This window comes from Nelusetta ayraudi, unplaced genomic scaffold (assembly GCF_046127955.1).
Source record: "Nelusetta ayraudi isolate G7.1 ecotype Tasmania unplaced genomic scaffold, CSIRO-AGI_Nayr_v1 ptg000016l, whole genome shotgun sequence".
Lineage (NCBI taxonomy): Eukaryota > Metazoa > Chordata > Actinopteri > Tetraodontiformes > Monacanthidae > Nelusetta > Nelusetta ayraudi.
In genome coordinates this window covers 2,175,203-2,198,820 of record NW_027466066.1, presented here as the reverse complement: position 1 = coordinate 2,198,820, position 23,618 = coordinate 2,175,203, and the positions used below count along the sequence as shown (strand labels likewise).

Sequence of the window (23,618 nt, the reverse complement as noted above, 5' to 3'; positions counted from 1 at the left end):
TTTCTTTTCTTTTCTTTTGTTCTCTTCTCTTTTTTTGCTAAGATTTGACAGAATGTGCTCGCAAGCAAATTGTTTTCGAAAGGACTCGCCGCAGTTAAAAGGGAGAGCAAAAAACACAGAGAACAGAGAACGAACTAAGATGAGGCGTTGCTGCTAAGTTTAAAAAAATAAAACCCTGTGACACACAGTAGAAAAAAAAACATGAGCTGACTCGGCGAAATGAGAAAACAAAAGACAGACAAGGCCTTTTAATTTTCCTCACGTTGAATAAGAGACACAGCAAGACCACCGAGGTTGCTGGAACTACTGCTCCCATAATGCCCTTGATGCAACGTCTCCTCGTGAGTTAGCGGACGATAGGCAGGCTGCAAAAGCTGGAGAATTACCCCTTGCGAGCTGGATGGAAGGACGACGCGTTAAAGAGGGCGTAGATGTTGGGATCGCAGAGTTTCAGCATCGCCATCGCCCGACACAGTATCGATGTCTCGGTCTCCTGAGTGGACGTTTGTTGTGTACGCGATGATTTCCCAGTTGATGTAAACGCAAAAAGGTGTAACGGAACCTTTCAGACAGTGACGGGTGTCACTTTGGAGCCCCAGTGACGTTAAAATGGTAAAACTCTGCCGTCCAGATCACCTCATGTTGACCCCCAACCACCTCAATCCTCCCTGTAGCAGCATATTCCATTTTTTTTTTTGCAAAAACAAACGAAATGGTAACTCCTAAATACAGCATCAAAAGGACCCTCTTTTAATCTGTTTGCACGCCCACCGGCTGCTTTATGAAGGCGTGGCTACATGAAAAGACGGAGAGGTACTAGCCAGGACCAAATAAAGCGAAAGCGAAACACCCCAAAAAGGAGACTCATCGAGGAGACCCTGACCCTGAATGAATGGATGGATGGATTGTTGAAGAATCTGAACGTTGCGTAAACCTGTAACTGCAGACGCGGAAGGCTTGAGAGGAGGCGTGTTTTCTCTTCTCCACAGGTTCCTGTCAATGGGCTGAGAGACCTGCATCACAGGAGGTACAGCGGGCGATGATTAAGACGAGGGATGTTAACAATTAATCGATTAACTGTCGATTAAGAATTGAATCGATTAAATTTAATCAGTCGGAATTAATTGACATTTTTTTACACTTTTTTTTTGGTACATTGAGTGGCATACCTACAACCAGTTACTTTTAAACAACTTTAAAAAATATATATATATTTTTTTAAATGTGACCGATTAGAAGTCAACTTAAAGTCTGAGGATAAATGTTTAAGGTGTTTTTACTGTTCTCCAATGTAAAAGTGGGTCACATTGGACCCTCAACATCATTTAAGGTTCAATTTAAGTTCTCAGGAAAAATCGCCACTTATCAATTAATCGTTAATCAATCGAAAAGATCAATCAACTAACAATTAATGAATTAATCGATAATTTGCATCCCTAATTAGGACAAAAAAGTGGAGTAGTTTCACCTACTAAATGTAGGCAACACAAAGAAAAGCAGCGTCACCGTCCTCACCCTGCCTTTCCCATTAATCCCAGTCCTTCTTGATGGCCACGTTCCACTCCCACTCCAAGTGGACGACCTTGTCGTCGTCGATGAACCTGGACTTGACCACGTACTGGCCGTACGACATCATGCCCTGGGGCGCCGCCCTGGCCGCGCTCACAAACTCCTGCGACTCTGGTCTGGGCCCGTAGCTCCCCACCATGAGGGACGCGTTGTCCACTGCAGGCAGGAGAGTAAATGAGCGGGTGAGGACGAGGGGAAAAGACCTGGTAGAGGTTTTGTGCAGTGATTCTTGCCATGCGAAGAAGGGACAAAAGGCTTTGAATGGGTTCAGGCAGAGGGGAAAATTAGGAGCAATAGCGTATTTTAGTGTGGCGTTGCAACTGTAAATAGATGTATATATGTATATATACATACACACACACACTAATAAAGTGATTCTTACCAGTTATCCCTTTTCTTTGAGTCACTTCATGGTACCTTAAGCCTGAGACAATTTCTCTGTTCACCTGCAGAGACACACAGTTTAAAACTCTTGTCAGGGGTCAAGGCAAAACAGCGTCTCAACGATGAGTAAGTGCTGCAGCATTATACTGTATTACCCGCAGTGCAACACAAAATACCTTCAGCCAGGTTGCACACAACGATCTGCAGGTTACAGCCATTCAAACGCTAAAGATTAATCTGCCCGTCTCAAATGGATAAACGGCTCCATTTACGGCTTTTGGGTGAGGCTGCTTTTTAACAACAGTTCAGTTCGGCCGTTTCGCCAGCAGATGGCCCTGAAGCTGAACAGATCTGTCGGTCATTCTCTGAAATAAATAAATAAATAAATAAATGAAATCATCCAGCCACCGGGGACAAAACCCTGCAGAAAGCTGCCTTCGTCATCCTCCAGAAAAATATCCTGACCACACACACACACACACACACACACACACACACACACACACACACACATGCTGACAATTATTTCCTTTTATAGCTGTTACAGCCTCATTGGATCCACACCAGCCATTCCCTTTTTTTAGGTTTCATTTAGGCCAAAAGTCAGTCTGTCTGGCTCTAAATGTTGTTTATTGCAACCTGGCGAGCTGATGGAATCTTTCCTCAACTACACAACCCAAAAAGACCAAATAAAAACACAATTGTCCCATTAAAAAATACCACCTTCAGCCTTTTGTCATTTTCCTGGATTTCTGTTTTATTTCCTCTCAAAGATGGTGTCGCAGCTGCAGCATATTTTAAAGCAGAGCATGTGGCAAATCTAAAGAATAAAGAATATATTCAGTAGCCGATTGGATATTTCACAATGCAGGCCAAGAAGCTTACATCGTCACCTTGTCCAATGGGTTAAAACCTTAAAAACAAGCAAGCTATGCGGACGGATGAAATATTAGCTGTTGAAAGTGCTTCCCCAGGATTTTACCGTCACTACAAAACGAAACAACACTGTAAACACTGAAAGATACAAAGGGGCCTTGTTTTGTTTTTTTTAATGCTGCTCCTTTCATAAAATGGGAGACCAACTCTCGCCCTCACGCCTCTCTACTTTTATTTATGCGCGATCGAATGACTTTATACGTTCCGCGACAACAATCCATCCTTGTCACATCCAGTAAATCACCCGTCCGCCTCACCTTGAAGTCGATCTTGAGTTTGTACTTGGCCCCCTCCTTCAGCACCAAGGTCTTCTCCCTCAGAGCCGCGAGGTCTCCTGCGCGGGCAGTAAAACAACACCGTCTTGGGTGACATCAACGTGCATGACATCACGAAAATGACTCAGAGGAAGATCAGCCAGCTGCTGATTCACACCGCCGAGGTCGGTTGGCCGGTGCAGAGGCGGAATGCGGACTGACCAAAACAAACCCCCCCACAGCAGAAAAACTTTCAACGAGTTTCTTTACAACCGCAATGCAGCTGTCAACGCAACAGAGAAGGTCTCGTCAATCATTTCCAGCTGGATGGGAGGAGTTGGAGCCGTAATTCTCCGGCGGAAGCGAAGACATATCGGTTGTTTAATGCGCTCGGCAAAAAAACCCACAATAGCTACTTTGCAGATTGAAACTGCCTTTGTGCGCTCCCTGGGGTTAATTGACAGTGTGTGTGTGTGTGTGTGTGTGTGTGTGTGTGTCTGTGAGGGCAGGATGGGTGGGCTGGTGCAAAAAGCACACTGCAATCAGAAATGCGCCCACTGTCTAATCACTTTATATTTGAGTTGAAGCTCGGCCATCAGGGCCTGAGTGCTCCCTAATGGACGGAGGGAAAGAGAAGCGGAAGCGGAGGTGGAGATGGAGGGCAAATATAGAGGAACGGGGTCAATGAAGCCCGACCAGCACGAAGAATGCCGGGATCGGACGACGGAAGGGAGGAAAAGGGGATGGAACAGTTCGTGAACGGAAGAGAAGAGAAGAGAAGAGAAGAGAAGAGAAGAGAAGAGAAGAGAAGAGAAGGTCGTGTAAAAGCTTCCACCAAAACTGCTCTGATTTAATTTTTTTTCTCAACATTTTTATTCTAGAAAAAAATCCTTAAACTAAACATCGCGAGGCCTCTCTGCGGCGGCGGCGGTTTTTCTCATCTGTCTTCAACTCCATTTCACTCTGCTGCGAGTTGATCCGCCTTCCTCTATGAACTCGGGCGCCATCGAAGTCCCCTCCCACTGATGCGACACCTTCGCCTCTCGCTCGTTCCCGGGAGACGAGACGGAGAGAGGGAGAGAGGGAGAGAGGGAGGAGGAAAAGATGCTGCTGCCGCTGCTGCTGCCGCCGCTGCCGCTTGCCAGCCGCCCCTGGGAGCGTCTCGGGGAGAAAATAGGTCAGCGTGGAGAGCGGCCTACCTGTTATCGTATCGCGCTCACGCACGAGCGAACCTCGCACAGCCGCGCCACACGCTGGTCCTTTTCGGACGGAAAATGTCAGACTTAATGAGCTGAGAAGTGAATGAACTGCTCCTTTAGCTCAAACGTGTAAGCGGCGGTGTCATAAAAACGAATGTCAGACTGACAAGGTTTTATAGGGGTTGTATTTGTTTTTTCGCGAAGTGATACACGACATCTCAACATTGTGATATATGCAGCGCTGTTGGGATTACTCCATAAAAGTAATCCAACTACTGATAACTGATTACTCCTTGAAAGTAATGCAATTACTTCTTTAACTACTTTGTTTCATAAGTAATCAACTACAAATTACTTTAGTTAAGAAAAAAGATAAAGTAACAGTTGCTCAGTGCTTTTGGAATGTGAAAATTTTCCAATTCCAAACATTGTCTGTTGTGTATTTTGTGGATAATAAGACATTTTTGGCTTGCAAAATGTTTCGGAAAAGTAATGAAATCATCACTTGATAAAGTAGTTATGAGATAATTACCAGTTTTGCCACAGTAATCCCACTACATTACTTTGTTTAAAAAGTAGTCTAAATACAGTAGTGGATTACCTAGTAATAGATTACTCGCCTACAGTGGATATATATGGAAATATGTCATAAATGCAGCTGTGAAAATGTGATCGGTTGATCGTGGATGTTTGTTCTTCCGCTAAAAAAAACCCTGAGGTTTTGTTCAGAAAGCCTGAAATGCTAGATCACAAATCCCGACACCCCAAAATTATATTTTCATTAAAAAAAAACAAAAAAAAAAAACAATGCTGCGCAACAACTTTCAAATCTTTGCACTCACAGATCAAAGTTCCTCAATTACATAAACGATCAAAACGCAGCACTCGGTATTCATGGCTGTGTCAGGCACAGCAGGGGGCTGATCAGTCTGAGACGTCATCCCTGCGCTTCCAGCAAAGCAATTAAGAGAGAAATTAGGCATTATTGCAGAAGACAAACCTCAGGAAATTTAATTACAAAAGAGGAATGGAAAATTATTTCACCATCCTCCCCGCCTCCTGTGTGTGTTGCGCGTTGTAATGACTCGTCCCCTCATTGTCGACGCTTCGCATTAGAGAGAAAACTGAAGCGATCTTGCAAACGTCTGGCTTCCCCGCTACAACGGGAATGTAAAATAAATGTGGGGTAAGGGCAAGTGGCCCAGCGTGAGGCTGATTGAATGTGAGGCAGTTTGCGCACTCAGCAAAGCGACGCCGAACCCCGGTAGCATGAAAGTTTAACCATCAGCGCGTCTGCATTGAGGGCAGCAGAGGGATGCAAAGCCAGAGGTGAGGCGCAGCACGTTTCCTGCACTCGGGTGTTTTGGCAACGGCCCAGACGTGCAGTCTGCTGGCAGGACATCCATCACGACCCTTAAACTGCTTCAGTTAAGCCGCAGTATGAACATGTGTGAGTCGTTAATGGAAATATAGAATTTCTTTTTTTTATGAAGAAGAAGAAAATAAATGAGGTATTTCATTATTCATGAGGTGGGAGAAGCGGTTTAAACTGAATTTGGTGGAGCTTGACCAAGTACAGTACATGGATGTATTATAAGAACTGGCTACCGGACTGGCAATACGGCGGCGTGCCGATTTTTCCCAGTGGCCACTCGAGGTACTGCAGCAAAAACATCCCATGGGCTGCGATTCAAACGGGATTCATAGCAAATCTTTCCACTGTAGATTTTTCGTTTAAAAAAATGATAAAGGCCAGAAAATCGTGACGTCACGACGTTGTACGTGCTGCTGTGTCTCAGCTCGTTCTGATTGGCTGCGTCCTGACGTGTCCGTAAGTGACGCTCTCCAGGATCCACAATCACAAGGCGGATAAAGTGGCGTTGAAATGTGAGCCAACGTGCCACCAAGCTGTGTTTTCATGATTGCTCACCAATTCAACTGCATGTGCCAAGTGAAAACACAATCTAACCGTGACTTTAATGAGAGTCTAGAATATCCAGCGACTGCAGGTTTTTGGTCCCTCTGGCTTAATTTGTGACTGTGTTGTGCATCATTAGCCCAATCTGACTAGATCCAAGATTTATTGGACAAGTTTGTCCAATAAACCCTTGAGGACTGAATTGTTCCTGTGGGGACAGTTGTATTGAAAAAAAAATCTGTACATATATATATATATATATACTTAAGAAAAGAAAATGGATTTTACTCATTCAATCATTATTTACTCTCATGGTCAGTTTTTGAAATGACTGCAGATGAAACATAAGCTACAATAGTGAAATAAATGGTTTTTTTTGTTTGTTTGTTTTTTAAAAACAACAACAACAACAAACAAGCCACTCTAAAACAGCTCCACTTTTACACAGATTAGCCCGGATTATGTTTCTCATCGAGGCGCACTGCTGACCAAGGCTATGTCTAAAAGAATAAATGCACTCCATCACGGCACTGCATTGATAACAGCCTGCAGTGTATAATGAGATCCCTAATGCGTGCAGCCACTGATGGAAAGTCCATTTGAGATCAGGTCTGGTGCCGACGTGGCTGTCTGACTGCAACCCAATCCCCCCAGCAGCAACAGCAGCAGCAGCAGCAGCAGCAGGACCCATTATTACACTGCTGCTGCTTACTCGGTAAATTCATAATGGAGATTCTTTACTGTTGCACGGCGTATACATAGATATGTACACACACACACACATATACTGTATATAAATAAATATATATAGATATATGTATGAACACGTCCAGTCGTGTTTCGCAATTTAAAAACAGATTTGAATACTGTCAAATGGAGGCATTAGAGGTTGAATATTACAGAAGTTACAGTGTTAAAAACCTAATTTTGCCCAGTGTGAAATGGAGCCAAACAATAATGTTCCCATTAACAACAAGCTAATCTGAATCTCTCCCACACGTCTTGAGGCCTTTGGACACAGCATTTCCCAGCAGTAGCAAATCTCCTGTGTTGATCTCAAATGTGTAATAATGTATGTTCTATTCTATAACTGCATTTCCCCCACGTGACCACATGTTCACTGGCCCCAAACAGCCGAAAAGAATAAATTATCCTTTAGCTGGGAAGCTTTGAGGTTCGTATTAGCCTCTGACTTAACTAACCGCTCCCCGGAGGCTCTTCACCATACATTAATAATGTGAAGGAACTTTCACCTCCGCCTACAGACAAGCGGCGCGTTTCCCTGCAGAACTGTCTGTCTGTCCCTGTCTGTCAGTCGACAGTTTTCTTTTGTTTGTTTGTTTTTTTTCTTCCATCAACGTCTCATTGGGAGATTTCAACTGATTTCAATTTCGTCTTTTTTTAACGTTGACTTTATTCACAAAATGTAGTCTTTTTTACGTTGACTTTTTTCACAAAATTTTGACTTTATTCCCGAAATTTCAACTTAAAACTCAAAATGAAAACTTTTTTTTCTCTTCTTGTGGCCATAATCGGCTTTTGTAGCTTCCCCCAACAAACATTCCACAAGTTTGAATTCTGTAATTCGACTTAAATTCCAAACTCGGGGGTTGCCAATGGCGGAGAAGAAGAGTCAGGTGTGATGTGTGACTTGGGGAGTGATCAGAATGGATCGATGAAGGACAGATTTGGGGATGAAGCCAGAGAGGCCAGACTGAGATGGTTTGGACGTGTCTGAAAGGAGGGACAGTGAACATATCGGCGGAAGGATGCTGAGGTCAGACCTGGGGAGCAAAAAGAGGAGGTTGCAGCGAAAGTGGACGTGAAGTTGGTTGGTGTGGAGGACGAGGTGGTAACGGATGGGGTTTGACGGAGGATGGTGATTGGCTGAAAGGAAAAGAGGTCGGAGGGAGGAAGGGGGAAGGAGACTTCCTCTGAAAAACGATGGAAGGGGACGAGGCTGCTGGCAGGAGATCGACGCCGATGCCGCTGCTTCATCAGAGCGGGGCGACGTCTTCAAGAAGAGCGACGAGTGGCGCTGAAGGGTTCCGCCGACGGAAAACGCCATTCCGCGGCGACACCCGTCACGATAAGCCCGATGAAATCCTCCCGCGAGCGCTTTCGCCAGACGGATCCGGCAAAATAAATCCAAAGAGGTGCGGCAGGTTAACTGTGACGATGCCCCTCCCGCCTACCCCCTCCCCCACCCTCTCTCCCTGGATTAAGACCCACTTTTCTTCTCCAACACGAGAACACTCCATTGATTTTCCATCTCAACCCCCGCCACCCCTCCTCCACCACCACCTCCTCCTCCTCCTCCTATCGCTCCGCCGCCTAAGATGGAGATCGCGCATAAAAGCAGCATTACCTCCGCCCGCCGCGTCGTCCCGCTTCCCATTTCATGCACTTCAGCAGATCGCGTCATTATTCCCCCTGATACGAGTGCATTAAAGACCGCCGGACGCTCCCACTCCCTAGGTCCCTCCCATCCCTCCCTCCCTCCCACCGTCCCTCACTCCCTCCGTCCGTCCGTCCGGGTTGGAACTAGAGGACACGGCGCCCGGGATCGCCTAGCAACAGCATGGCCTTTTTTTTCCTCCTTATCACCGGTCTGGAATTACGTCTGTAAAGGTGTGACTGTGCATACGCGGGACTTCCTCAGACTTAAAAAAAAAAAATCTCTGCACAACTCAGCTTTTGTCCCCCCTTGCAGGGAGTGACGCGATCTCTTTGAGAACAACGCACCAGGACTTCAGGACGTCAATCCCGGGCCAATGAGCCAGTGAACGTCTCACACCTGGTGCAGTCAGTCTCAGTGAATTAGTTGGTTAGTGAAAGAGCGCGAGCGTACCTGTCAGGTCCAGGACCATTGGCGCCGGGGCCTCGTCGCACAGCAGGGTCAGCCGGGTCACCTGGATGTTGGACACCGAGGGGTCTGCGGAGGGAAAACAGCCGTTAGAGACCCACACTTTGATCGTTTAAAGATACTTTATTCTTTTGGGATATTTTTTTTTGTGATGCATTTTTGCACCAAATCAACGGCCTGGAGATTCAAGCTGATCCTATTTGCAGCTTGTGGGAAGATCTGCGAGGCTGAGACGAGACACGAGCCAACGTGACTCAGTAACATGTGAGCGTCGCGACAATCGTTCGCCGCCAACAAGGCGCCCGTCGTGGTGAGCCTCAGCATTTTGCAATTTGCTTGGCTTTCTTCCCCCCTTGCAAATGCAATGCTTAGAAGTTTGTGTTATTTTTCTCAGTGGCACAACAAGAGGTGAAGCTTCCAGAGAAGCTCAAACCCTCCCTGTTTCTCTTCTCTTCAGCCTTTTTTCATCCAACATAAACAGATGCAGATGAGGCGGCGCTGAGTTACAGCGGTGGGCGGCGTCACGGCTATTTTACTGATATCAGTCGTCACGGCCAAGGCTGCAGGGGTAGGAGGTGCTGAGGCAAGCAGGTTTGCGTGCGTGTGTGTGTGTGTGTGTGTGTGTGTGTGTGTGTGTGTGTGTGTGTGTGTGAGAGAGGAGAGAGGAAGAGGGAGAGAGTGAAAAGATCAGGAGCCGACGACTGCTCAGGCTCCCGCGGCCGCCGACTGGGTAGAAACTGGGGCAGAAGGATGAAACACCTCCTGGTTTTGTGACCTTTACAAAGAAAAAAAAAAGCCAAATGCAAACACACCTGCGTTGACCCGTAGTGACCCCAGCAGGGTTTGCTTGTACTTGACCAGGCTCTCGTCGTCTTTGTCCATTTCCTGGATCTCCTCCAGGGACTTCTGGGCCGGAGGAGTGTAGGCCAGGTTCCTCTCGTACTCCTCCTCCTCGATGGGCAAATCGCTCTTGTCGTACATCAGACCTGACGGGAAAGCGATGGAAGAGGCAAAATTCGCTTTATAAAGGTTCCTATCAATGCAGAGCAATCGCTTTAGCAGGAAGCTGTAAACAAAGGGCTAAATCTCCCCTTTTTTTGGAGATCTGAGAACATTTTAACAAATGTTTAAAGGTTTATCTTCTTACTTAATGACAAATCTTTTTATGTTGACAAAATGCCTGCACTCAAACCCATGAAACAAGCAAGCTAGCGGCTAGCCAACCTGCTACTTTTAGCTTTGCATTTCCGTGCCAGCGAAGAAAAGGAGATTAGATGCACCGTTGCTGTGTTTGGGCCGAATCTTCCATCGACGTCTTTAATTTCATCAGGGACTTTTGATTCAATACCGACTGCAAAGACATTAATAATGTGCCCGGCGAGCGGAAATTCCATTTCGCATCTTGTTCCCATCCGCTGCTTTGCTGTGCGGAGGCTTCAAAACAAGTGACTGAGAAGATTTCGCCTGACAAGAGCAGAGCGGAGATTCAGTCTCAGGCTCGCAGCGGCCGCAGGGAAACTGCAGGACAACAAGTTTGTTTGTTTTCTGACAAACTCTTAGGGTGTAATTTATGTTTAAACTGTGTTAAACAGGCCACCATAGGAAAGATAGACAATAGAGAGATAGATAGCAGGCTTATTATTATCACGATTCTTGTAAAACCTGAATTTGGAGCAAGCAAACCCAGAGAAGACAGAGTGATTTCATTATATAACTATAAAGTAGAGAACTGCACTGTAAATCAGAAGGAAAATCTAACTTGTGGTTACAGCAGTAAAAGACATTACTGGTAATTTCAGGAGAACTGGGCGACTTGCGTTGTCATGTAGCGTGTAAATCATCTCATTTCATTTCAGGGCGGCACACACAGGCACTCTTGTACAAACAAGCACGCACACAAAGATGATTTAACAGAGCAAATAATGCATAATAATACATACACAACACGTAATACATAATGCATACTGCATACTGCCACCCTCCAGTTATCATGAAAACAGGAAACAGGGACGTCAGGGGAAAAAAAAAAAAACCCAGCCTCTGGCTGTGTTCTCCCAGCTTGTAAGCAGAGAACTCGGCGTACACCAGCCCGGAGGTGTGACTTACATGAGCTCTCGCGCGGATTAGACACACTAAATGCACAAGAATGCACAGTCACGGCCCATTAACACAGTGACAAGAGCGGATTCTGTTCACGTTGGCAGAAATCAAATGTGTTACACAGAGTCTCTCGCTCGGAGCGCAGGCTCCAAAGGCTCGCCGGTGCACTCCGCTGTGTTTGCAGCGGCACCCCACCCAGTCAGGGCCACCCGTCGCCATGGCAACCCTTTCAACTCCCCTCGCGGTGACATCACCTTTGCTGTGGCTCCGCTCTGTGTGAGTGAATCTGCTCAGCCCGGCATTTACTTCACCTGCAGCGGGGCGGAGCGTCACAATGGACTCGCCGCACTGTGCAAGTCTGTATTGTCACCGAGTCGTTTGCCTGGATGTTTCCCAGCAATATAAAGATTCTTCATACGAAAAAAAAAAAGTTCAAGGCTGGGTTCACACAATGTGCGTTTCCCACTTGGATAAATGGCCTCAATTTTAGGAAAACGCGGAGACTCTTCGGCACCTGAAGTAGTCACCCAAGACGGAGGTAAATATCAGTGATTTACGCACAGCAGCGGACAAAATTCGAGGACTTGGCAGGTGGTTTTGATGAAGTGGCCATTAGAATGGCCGCAAAACAAATTCGCCAAAGTCACAAAGTCATCATGATGCTCTATAAACCATAAAATAAGGCCCATCATAAGGAGATTTAGATCATTTTTCTTCCTTCGCTGTCAGTATCGCACAATCGTGTTCCTTGATTTGCGTCGTCATTGTCAGATTTGATTGTGGTCAAATTGATTGTGGTGCAAGAGATACAGCAGCGTGAACAGAAATAGGACAGTCGTCGTAGGAGAGCTGATTGTTTCATGCACATTACGAAATGAAATCGTGTTTTGGACACCGAAAATTCCATATTTTACCCATCCATCCATTTGCAATATCCGCTTCTTGCTGAGCTCAGGGTCACAGGATTCTGCTGGAGCCTCTCCCAGCTGTCATAGGGAGAAGGCAGGGTGACACCCTGGGCCTCATAGAGGCAAACACGCATTTGCACACACACACACACACACACCTACGGGCAATTTAAAGTTTCCAATTCACCTCACATGCATACATGCAAATTCCACACAGAAAGGGCCCAGGCCCGGAATCGAACCCACAACCTTCTTGCTGTGAGGTAGCGCTCACAGCAAACGCTTTCGTATTTGGATGTGAAACAGACTCCCATGTTATTCCACAAGTTGGGGGTTGTTTCACCAAACAGGAAACGTGTTTAAGCAGGGATAACTTCAAAGCGCTTTACCTCCCTCCGTCATCCATCCCACATTGCGACGCCTCCTCTGGTGCGTGTAAACGCCGAGTGAAACAGCTCAGCCGCCACGCTTTGTTAAAACCAACACAGCAATCTGTTTTGGCGGCAGGAGAGCCGAGCGCCCTCGGGTGGGGGTGGGCGGGGTGTATGGAAGCGGGGGTGCAGACGGATTCAAAGGAAACGCACACAAATGGCAAACATGTTGTTTGTCTGTTTGATTGTCGCCACCGTTGGATGATGTCGCTGATATAAGGCAAAGCGACGGCAAACGTGATTTGACGCAAATTAAACGAGGCTACGAAAAGTGTAGCGGCAGCGCTACGAGGCTACCTGAAGAAGGGAAAGGCAGAGAGGTTGAGAGAGGATTTGGGGAATCAATGTCAAGACTTATGCTTGCGGAAATGTCTTTTGTTATTGTTTTGGTGAATGTGGCCAAAGACCAGTGTGCGAAATACAAGGGGGTCCACGGGGGTCATGAGACCCCCTGAAAACGGCAAAGCAGAGTTTTCTATCTGTAAAATGTCCGGAGTGACCGTAAAAAGTCTTCAGGAAAAGAAAACACTCTCGTAAAGTAGAGACCCCTGAAAAATCTACTCAAGTACATTAACGGAGTGTTTGTCCTTCAATACTTCCCACCTCTGGTTGAATGTAGGCAATTTTAGAAGATGCCCTCCTGTACAAGATGGAGGATGTAGGATGGTAAACGGAAAGGAGACGCTGCATCGCGACATGCAACACAAACAAACAGAGCCAATCTGCTCTCTCTCTGTCTCTCTCTCTCTTCCCCTCTCTCTCTCTCTCTCTCTCGGGCCCCGGCGGCCCGGCTTCGTTTTAATAATTGCTTTCTGTCGGCCTGCTCTTCCTTTAACCCAGATAACTGTTCACTGTGTCAGGAAACCACTTCTATCTCGCCCTGCGCCTCCTGTTTATGTCTGTTTTTTATGGTCCTCCGAGACGCGCTGACACCGCTCTGTTCTAATACTATAACGAGTCCTCTGGGACCACATAACCCACACACACACACACACACACACACACACACACACACACACACACACACACACGCGAGGACGCGAGGACGAAGGCGCCCGACAGAAGATTAAAAGGTATCTTTGGGGTCTCTGCAAATCGGGTAATAGCTTTCACAATGCAGGGGGAAGCAGTGAGGGAATAATGACCGGCGTTACAGTGTTACAAGCGTCGGCTGCGTGCGCTTCCGCTTCTGTCAGTGCACGACTTCCTTCGCCGCAAAACACCAGCGAAATGTGTCAGGAAGGTTCAACGTGTGGCTGCACGCACCCCGTCAACGGCGTAGACATTCCCCAACGGCCCCGGTGCGTCAACGTTCCGCTGGCGGAGGCAGTGTTGTATCCTTGCCTGCTGATACAATGCGTTTGATGATGATGTTGCGAGCAAATAAATAACAAGGAAATGATGAATAGGAATCAAACTCCAGACTGGAGTGTTTTCAGTCCTTCAGATACCCCAACCAATCGACTTCCATTCAGTTGTGACCAAGGCAGGGAGTGACACGTGCATGCCGCCACGTTGAAACCAGCTCCCCCCCCCCCCCACAAGAGTCCAAGATGGCGGCCCATTCATTTCAATGAAGTTGCTCACCCAGCGCATACGCCAGAAAAGTTTTTGACTTCCGTATTAATGGGCCGATAGAGCGTGCGCAGTAGTGTCACTTCCCATCATGTCTCTGGAACTCACATGATCTATTTGGCCAATCAGAACGATTCTGGAGAACGTCACTTGCAGACACGTTTTCTGGTGATTTTCTGGCCTTTTGTAGGCCTTTTTGTAACTTTTTGTATCGTGTATTTTTGTATTGTTGTCCATGGGTAAAAGGCTTTTCGGGCCCATGGGATTTTTTTGCTGCCGTACCTCCAATGGCCACTGGGGAAAACTGGCGCGCCGCCATATTGGCAGTTCGGTATCCAGTTCTTATAATACATCCATGGCTGAAACCACAGAAGAAAATTAAGCAGGAGTGAGCGGGCGGCTGCTAAAAGAGATCAGTGAGGTTTTGGCCCAACTGGAAACCTCATAGTCTTACCTCCCTAACATTCAACACATCGTTAAAAACGTCACAAAGGCAAACCAATTTATCTGATGGTATTTGGGTATTTGTTGCGTTCAAAGGAGCAGTTTCACAGCGGTGACGCAGACTCTTCCTGCCTCCTTTGTCTCCTCCGCTGCTCCTTCTTTGTTTGCTGCTCCTGATTTAATCAATGTCATTCTTGTTTGTCATTGAGACCTGCTCTGCCTCCCGTGCGGCGCTGGTTTGACTTCAGCGCTCGACCCTCCACCTCCGCATTTCCAGGCGGGACAAGAAAAATCCACGGAGGTTTTGCCCACTCAGCTCTGGCCTATTTCACTGAAGGCCATTTTACATCTTCTAAATCCTGAGGATTTATCTCGAGCATCCATCTGGTGAAGAGCTCATAGAAAATATATCCTGCAGGAAGGGGAAGCGAACCAGGATCAGATGATCAGATGAACCCTTTTGTCTGAGACATTCGAGCAGGCTAATCAGATTTGACAGTGCCAGTTCATCCTGGTCAGCACAGCTCGAGGGGCAAAATTAGACTTGCAACACGTCCGCGGTAGGCAGGAGCTGAGAGAATGTGGAACATAATCGCTGCATATGTCATTCTGAGAGTGCAGCAAAACGTTGGAGAAAAGCCTTCACTGCTCTCTCTCTTTCTTTTACTGTGAAAATGCCATAAAAAGCCGCTGCCGGTGTAGCATGAGTGAATCTTTTCGCTTCTTCTGTGGCTCTGATGGGGCAGCCGTCAGCAGTCGCTTCCTGGTTTAGTCGACGAGCAGGAAGCCGATTGGCCGCGCGGTACAATTAAATCTTCAGACGGATGCGTGGGGAGCTTGCTTTCAGCTGAGGGACGAAAACGCCTCCTGGCCCGCGGAAGCTTTGACCTTTGACCTCCAGGTCCCGTGGAACAGGGGGCTCCCTCGCCTCCCACTCGGAACCTCACCTCTCCGCTTTCCAGACTTTCCATAATTGAGACAAGGGGCGCGCGTCGGCTTGACGTGCACGCTCTCGCGCCCTTCGGCGCGGAAACGTCCAGCGTCGCTCCGTCAGCCTGGCTGGAGACGGCGGCTCGTCTAATTGACTGACTTGATTAGCGTCGTACACGTCTGCTCGCCGACGCTCGCTCGACCTCGTTTGCCACCGCCGGGACAGAGGGGGAGGAGGAGGAGGAAGAGGAGATGTGAGGAGCAGATACAGTACAGCCTGCTAAACGCATCTGACAAGGCTGACAGCATCTGTCTTTGCGCGTGAGATTGGGGAGTAGGAAGAGAAGGGGGGGGAGTGGGGGAGGGGCAGGTGAGAGCGGTGAGTGTGTGTATGTGGGAGCAGTGCTGGCGCGTAATCTGTTACCAAGTAATCCACGCCTGTAATTAAACTACTTTTTCAGTATCAGAGTAACGTAACGGGATTACTGTGGCAAAACTGGTAATTATATCCTAAATACGTTATCTATTATTGTTTTAACAATATGAGCTGTGCAACAGGACAGAGGCAATATTTGGAATTGCAAAATTGCACTTTAATAAAGTTCATTCCAAATCACCGAGCAACTGTTACCTTATCTTTTTTTTTTTAACTAAAGTAATTAGTAATTAGTAACTGATTACTTATGAAACAAAGTAGTTAAAGTAAAAGTAGTTAGATTACTTTTTAAGACGTAATCAGTAATCAGTAGTTGCATTACTTTTATGGACTAATCCCAACAACAGTGGCCGCGAGTGGGATGAGTAGGAGGAATTTAAAGAGGTAAACTAATAAAAGGGGACCAGCCAGGAGTGCAGGAAGGAGGCATCAGCTCCGTTTAGCAGGACGGAAAACAGAAGTGGGGGTGTGTGTGTGTGTGTGTGTGTGTGTGTGTGTATGTGTGTGTGTGTGTGTGTGTGTGTGTGGGTTGGGGGGGAGGGGGGGAGGGTGTCAGTTCTGATCACTTCCTGCTCACCGTCAGCGAGGGTGTTTGCCGGCCACCGCCGACGGCTCGGCTGGTGCCACAAAGGCCTCGCCCACTCACTCACTCACGCTCTCACGCGCCTGACCTGCTCCGCTTCCCTCAGCAGGGAGAGAGAGAGAGCAGAGAGACGACATCATCCCAGGGAAAGGGCCCCCCAGCACCCCACCACCACCACCTTCAAAAGAAAAAAAAAATCCTCCACCTACTCTCTTCTAACCATTTCCACTTATCTTCCTCCTCCTCCTCCTCCTCCTCCTCTTCCTCATCCTCATTTCGGCTCGCCATTTATCTCAGTCGCCTCCCACGTCCCCGTCAACAAAAAAATGTCTTTTCTGTCAGTGTTTTTTTTTTTTTTTTTTTTTCAAAATTTAAGCCTCGTCCAAGACAACATCTTTGATGTGTCACAGAAAACCGTAGCGGCAGCGCGGAAAAACCTTGAAAATTCACAGAGACAGAGGCCCGAGTGTCCTTGATGTTGCCGCTTTTCTTCCGACAGAAGACGGCAAAACAAGCCGGAAAGAGATTTGTGGGGGGGGGGGGTTTCAACCCACACTTTAAAGGAGCCCCCAATACGATGTTTAGGAAGAGGATGAAGCCGAGGAAGAGGAAGCAGAGACACCAGGATCAACAGGGAACATCTCTGGAGTCTGTCTGCCGCCCAGCCAGTCGCCCATTATTTCATTAGTGTTCAATTGCATTTCAACTTCACGTCCCAGCACTTCACTTATCAGGGATTTCTTCCTCTTCTTCCTCTTCCTCTTCTTTGGTGGTCGTGCATTGTCGCCTCAAATCCTTATGCATGCACACACACACACACACACACACACACACACACACACACACACACACACACTCACACCTGTGGGAGGGGAAACCCCAGGACTGCTCCACCATCTGTATCTGCTCAGTGTTGCTGCAGTATGGTGAGCAGAGTGCGCGCCCATGAACACACACACACACACACACACACACACACACACACACACACACACACACACACCCAGCTGCTTCTGCAAGCAAAGCCTTCACTATCTAGGTGTGTTTGAATGCGTGTGCACGCGCGCCCGTGCGCGCGTGGGCATGAATCTAATTATAAAGGTTGACAGGGCGCGCGCGCACATTAACAGGCATAGGTGACAGTTCAGAAGTGATCAATAACCATTGATCTGCCACCTTCGGATTGTCTTGGCAGCACTTCATGCGATGCATAAAAATGTCCGCACCCGCTAGCATAGAGACATATGGCACGCGCACGCACACACACACAGCTGCAGATTCAAGGCCACACACACACCCATAAAAAAATAAAAATTAAAAAAAAAAAAAACCTCCTGTAATAGCCGTGAAACTCAATTACAACTAAACAAATCATTCATGCCCCCAGTTTTATGACTTTAAAGACTTGACACACACCTCAAGCACGCGCGCACACACCCTCACCTCTGTAGCACACAGTCAGCCACAGCAGCTCCAGCACCTGACCCCCGAACTCGCACGCGTCCACTCCCAGCATGGCGCCTCCCTCGGGTGGCAGCGCCCTGTGCGGCGGCGGGCGGGCAGGAGGAGAAGCAGCGGCGGCGGCGGCAGCAGCGGCAGCGGAGAGCCGGCGAACCTCCACAGGTAGCAGCGAAGTGGCAGAGTCAGGGGGACCGCACCGGCAAGGGCAGCAATCCAGCGGAGGAGGAGAGGGAGGGGGGGGAAAGTAGCGGTGGGAGAGAAAAAGGAAAAGGGGGAGGAAAAAAAAAAAAAGAGTTGGTCGTGGTGGTGGTGGTGGTGGTGAGGGGGGAGGGAGCAGGGGCCGAGGGGGTCAGACGGGCATCTTTCTCCTGAGAAGAAGGAGGCGCGGGAGGAGGACGGAGGAACGCAAGTCGGGAGGGTTCGCTGGAAGAAAAGGGTCTGGCGGCGTGAGAGAGTGAGGAAGGAGGGGAGGGAGGGAGAGGTGGAGGAGGAGGGGGGTGGGTATCCTTGGGTGTGGATGTGATGGGGATGTGGGCGAGCGCGAGGGGCAGAGAGAGAGAGAGGAGAAGGGAGAGAGGGGAGAGAGGGGAGAGGCAGCAGACGGACGGAGACAGGAGGAGGAGACGCGCAGGGAGGCTGCGCAGCCGTTTGGGCGCCTCGTATTTTGAATTTTGCTCATTTATTTATGAATTAATTTCATTTAATTAATGAATTTACTTAGATTTGAGTGCAGCAGGGAGGGCGCCGGGAGCTAAAGGCGGCAGCCCGGGCTGCAGCAGCAGCGCGCGCGTGTGTGTGTATGCGTGCGCGCGCGTGTGTTCCGTCTGTGCGTGTGCACGCCTGGTTCTCAGACGCTGCCTATCGATTCGCAGACGAACCTCCCTCCACCCCTCCCCCTCCTCCTCCCACCACCACCTCGTGTCATCAGCCCAGAGACTGCAATGAGCTCATCCTTACCCCCCCCTCCCCTCTCCCTCCCTCCCCCCTCTCCATACCCACCCTCCCACCCTCCTTCCCTTCAACTCTTCCGTGCTTTTACACACACACACCTTTCATTTTTCATCACTTGCTCAGATTCCACCGGCTTTGTCCTCCGCCCCCAACGCCCAGTGTTCCTGGCTGTGTCACGCCATCTCCCTCCCTCCCCCTCCTCCTCCTCTTCCTCCTCCTCCCTCCGTCTCTGTCAGTGACCACACCCTGTCAGCAGTGTGCTTCAGTCAAAAAAATAAATAAAATATATATATATATATCTTGTATTTTCCTCCCCCTCCTGTCATCACTTCGGTCTCCCTCGTCCAGCCCTGCTCTACTCCGGAGCAAAAGTGTGAGACGTTTGCAAAAGAGGACACTTGACCATCACACGCAAGCCCTGTTCCACAGAGAGAGGGGGGTGGAGGTGGGGCGTCTTTGTTCATCCAGAGGTTGTTATGCTGCCCTGTCATGTCAAGCTGTGAGAATCAGGATCGGCTTTATTGACCAAGCGTGCACGCACACACAGCAAGCTCAACTCCGGTTCGGGATGAGCCTCAAAACAAATTCCCAAAAAACTATAGACAAAAAAATACTTAAAAAATAAATAAATCCATAGTAAGTAAGAGTCATGAATGGAAGGGTGACATTTATGTACATCCATCCATCCATTTTCAATACCCGCTGCTTCCTGAGCTCAGGGACACAGGGGTCTGCTGGAGCCTCTCCCAGCTGTCATAGGGCGAAGGCAGGGGGACACCCTGGACAAGTCGCGAGGTCATCACAGGGCCACATAGAAAGACAGACAACCATTTGCACTCACACACACACACTTACGGACAATTTTCAGTTTCCAATTCACCTCACATGCCTGTTTTTGGGCTGTTGGAGGAAGGTGGAGAACCCAGAACCCATGGGGACATGGGGAGAACATGCAAACGCTCTACAGGAAGGTCCCGGGAATCGAACCCACAACTTTCTTGCGGCAACGCTAACCACTGCGCCTCAGGTGTTGATATTAACAGGATCATAACTATCACAAGTGCATCAATTCATTTTTTTCTTAAAATGTTCTGAAAGATCCACACCTACAGTCCGATTCCCCCTGAGGAACCAATTTCCACGAGACGAAAGCAAAAAGCTCGTTGCGTCACGTGGGGAGCTGGAGGGGGCTAACAGGGGAGTAAGAGCGGGATCTTTGAGGTAACGTGGGACAGTTTGATGGATGAGGAAAGTCGGCTTGTGTGGTCAGACGGAAAATGAACACAAGGAGGGGAGGGAAGTGCGACCAGGCAGAAACACACACTCGCGGAACACTTCATTAGGTCGAGCAGACCACCGCGGCGCCAGGTTGGACCCCATTGCACCTCCAACGAGGCGCTGAAGACATTCCAGAGATTCTGGTCCACTTTTGCATGATGTCATCATGCTGCTGGTGCATATTCATCAGCTGCGCAGCCAAGATGAGAATCTCCCGTCTGAAAAGACGCTCCACTGGGAGACTTGGCTCTCTGTGGTCATCTAAGGGGAAGATCACCCTGGACAGGCACTGGGAGCCAACGTCTGACTCTAATGTTGCTGCACAAATCAGGCCTCATCAGATCAGGCCGTATGTTCCAGTCTTACGTTGACCTATTTCGATGGGCCCATGTGAATTGTAGCTCCAGTTTTTCTGGGTTATTAGCCGACAAAAGTGGCACTCGGTGTCGTCCGTCGCTGGACACTTTCTCTCTTCAGACCGTTCACTGTGGAGATGGTCTCGGGGGGGGGTGCGCAGTTTCTTAAATACGCAGACCAGCCCGTCTGCCACCAACAGTCATGCCACACTCAGCCGCTTTTTTTACCCCCCACACCCCATTGCGGACGCTTGGTTTGAACTTCAGCGGATCCCTCTCAAGCACGTCCACGTGCCTGAATCCATGGAGTCGCTGCCACGCGACTGGCTGGTTAGCCATTTGCTCTAACAAGGAGTTGGACAGGAACACTACACGCGGTGGCCAGGGAGAAGAAAAGAAGCGGCCAGGCAGGGGAGTGGCTGAGCTGTGTCTCCATCCAAACTCAATTTGGCCGCAGGTTTAATCTCTAATATCCGGCCAGTAAAGAGCAGCGAGCACAAAGAGGACGAGGTGTATTTTAAGCCACCAGGACTGTTATATCTGGGTCATTGGAGTTTTTGGATGGCACGTACCAGTCGTGGGTCATTCTTGATCTTGTTGTAGGTACACTGTTGCAATGTCTCTGTCCAGCTCAACTCAGAAATGATCAGCAGATGAAATACTAAATAGTAAAATGTATTACTCCACCGTGACTAAATGTTTTGTATCCTTTTTTAAAAAAAATAATTCCAGCATGTGAAAGGTTGCATTTCTTCGGAATCCCTCTAAATTTTCATGGGGCTGAACAAGCTAAATATCAACATGTAAATCATCAGGGAGACAAAACTTGTTGCTTTCACTTGAAAAGACAAAATAATATTAAAAAAAACAAAAAAAAAAATGACAATTCGGAACACAATAACGACGCCGCAAAACACACAATGAGCAGCCGGAACGGCTGTCCATGAAAATCCTCTGAAAACCAACACAAATCTTAAGTCATTTGTACTCGCCGGGCTGAACAACAGTAAAATGTGATTTAGCATCTGGCCTCGCCCTACATATCACCGTGCCTGTCAGTGTCACCTGCGGGTCTCTCTCCTGTCTGTCCGAAAGCGGGCGGTTCCATAAACCCATTATATCCTGCATTGCTTTATGGAAACATAAATCAGCGGCGGCGGCGGCCCCAGGAGGAACGGGTGGCGTCCATAAAATGTGTGTTTGAACGAGATAGTCATGGATAGCGTCGTAAAGAGTGTCTCGGTGTGAAAAGTCGCCCCCGTGTTCAGTCGTGCGGACAAAGATTGTTCTACTCAAATGGGGAAACACCTGATAAAACGCTCGGCACGTTGCCACAGCTGAGGTAACATCGGCGGCTCGGCCCTCGGCTGAACCATCACGTCATACATCTGTGTGGACCAGTCCTCAGTACACTGTGTCATAAAAGACGCAGTGTATCTCATACAAGCTTTTATTCTAGCCCTTCCCCTTTTAGAATGATATTAAATCACCCTTGTTTTGTAAACAGGGAGACAATATGTTCAAACCCTGATTAGATTACATAAAGACACATCCAAACACATTTAAAAAAAAAAAAAAAAAACTAAACAAAAGTGTCATACTTTGCTACAGAGGTCACCAATCATTTCAGAAAATCAATGTCATGATTTGAAGCTAATCATGACAAAAAGTTTAGGGGGCAAACTGGCGCCATCGCCTCATCAGCTTTATTTATGAAGAACTGCTTATTAAGTACCAGATCTAGCCGTACTAATAGTTAATGAATAAACATGATTTTAAGCACATCTTTATTGGTGTTTATCTTAGGATGCATAGTTTTAATTTGTGACAAAAAAAAACCTGTCCTCTGTCAGCTTTGGTGTGGTTGTCAAGAATGAATTCACGATGTTCAAACTCTGCACTCATAAAAGCTAATGCTGTTTCTCTCTTACTCATTACAACGCGGCCTAAAGTTATTTTATCATCTGGGTGAGAGGCGTGGTTAGCGCTGATGAGTGGAGGGGGAAAAACAATTATGCGGCTGCATACCTCAAATTGAATTCAGGGATTCATATCACATGGATTTGCAGCTGTAATCTGCATTGATTTGTCAAGTTATTCCATTAAGCTGTGGGTACATGAGCAGCAGTAATTGCTTTCTCTCTTAAATACACACACACACACACACACACACACACACACACACACACACACACACACACACACACACACACACACACGAAAGGCATTCAGTTGGTGTCTATGTGCAAGCACTGTCTCAATTCCTGTTTCTGACAGAGACGATAGAGAATTTATCTCAGCTTAGCATGGGGTAAAAAAAAACCATGCCGCCTCATTTGGAGTCAGTTCAACCGTAGCCGCCTAAATTACTCAGTCTGGGAAAGAATCGCTAACTCTCTGGGAGAATAATAAATAAATCATCTCCAGTAGTTAAGGCGTGGGGCCAGTGATGAATGAAGAAATACAAAGGTGACTGAATAATCAAGGTGTGTGTCAGGAGATGAAGGACTAACTATGTGCAGGGTTCATGTAATGGATTAATTTCATTCAGAACAACAATGATCCAGAATTAAGAAAGGGAAAAGTGTGACTTTGATTTATCGCAAATCAACATCTCCTTGAAAAAAATGTTTTATTCAAGGAGCATTGCGTGAAGCTTCCTCTTCACACCGCTCCGTCCACCTATTGATCTGGTAGTGGGAAAGCCAACGCTCTTTACCGGGTCGTTAGTGACATCTAGTGCATTTCCCGAGAAATAAATGAAAGTTTAGAGTCACGAGTTCTGTTATGTTTCTTTAAAAAAAATAATTGAATACGTTTTAGTTGTCGTTCCTTCTGACTTTACAACGTCAGAAGACATTCTGTTAATGTGTATTTATTCAACTTCAAGAACGTGTGTTCAAGGCAATACTTTTTTCTCACAAATAACTGAGATTGACAAACCGACAGCAAATAAAAGTAGTGCACGGGGTGCTGTGCGTATTTTACGCCAAAAGATAAACGCTTACGCCAGTGACGTAGTGGTTCTTCTTCTTAGCT

At 47.6% G+C, this 23,618-nt stretch overlaps 1 protein-coding gene across 1 annotated transcript; it reads right to left on the bottom strand.

Annotated features, from left to right (window-relative positions):
* Positions 1–18,448, bottom strand: LOC142886709 (rho GDP-dissociation inhibitor 1-like). The gene is made up of 7 exons (XM_076023816.1): positions 17,977–18,448; positions 9,939–10,112; positions 9,112–9,195; positions 3,147–3,223; positions 1,952–2,015; positions 1,516–1,725; positions 1–1,013 (listed from the first exon to the last, which is right to left on the bottom strand). The coding sequence occupies exons 1-6, from the start codon at positions 18,047–18,049 to the stop codon at positions 1,529–1,531; spliced, it is 669 nt and encodes a 222-aa protein (XP_075879931.1). The 5' UTR covers positions 18,050–18,448; the 3' UTR covers positions 1–1,013; positions 1,516–1,528.
* Between the last annotated feature and the right edge of the window lie 5,170 nt (positions 18,449–23,618).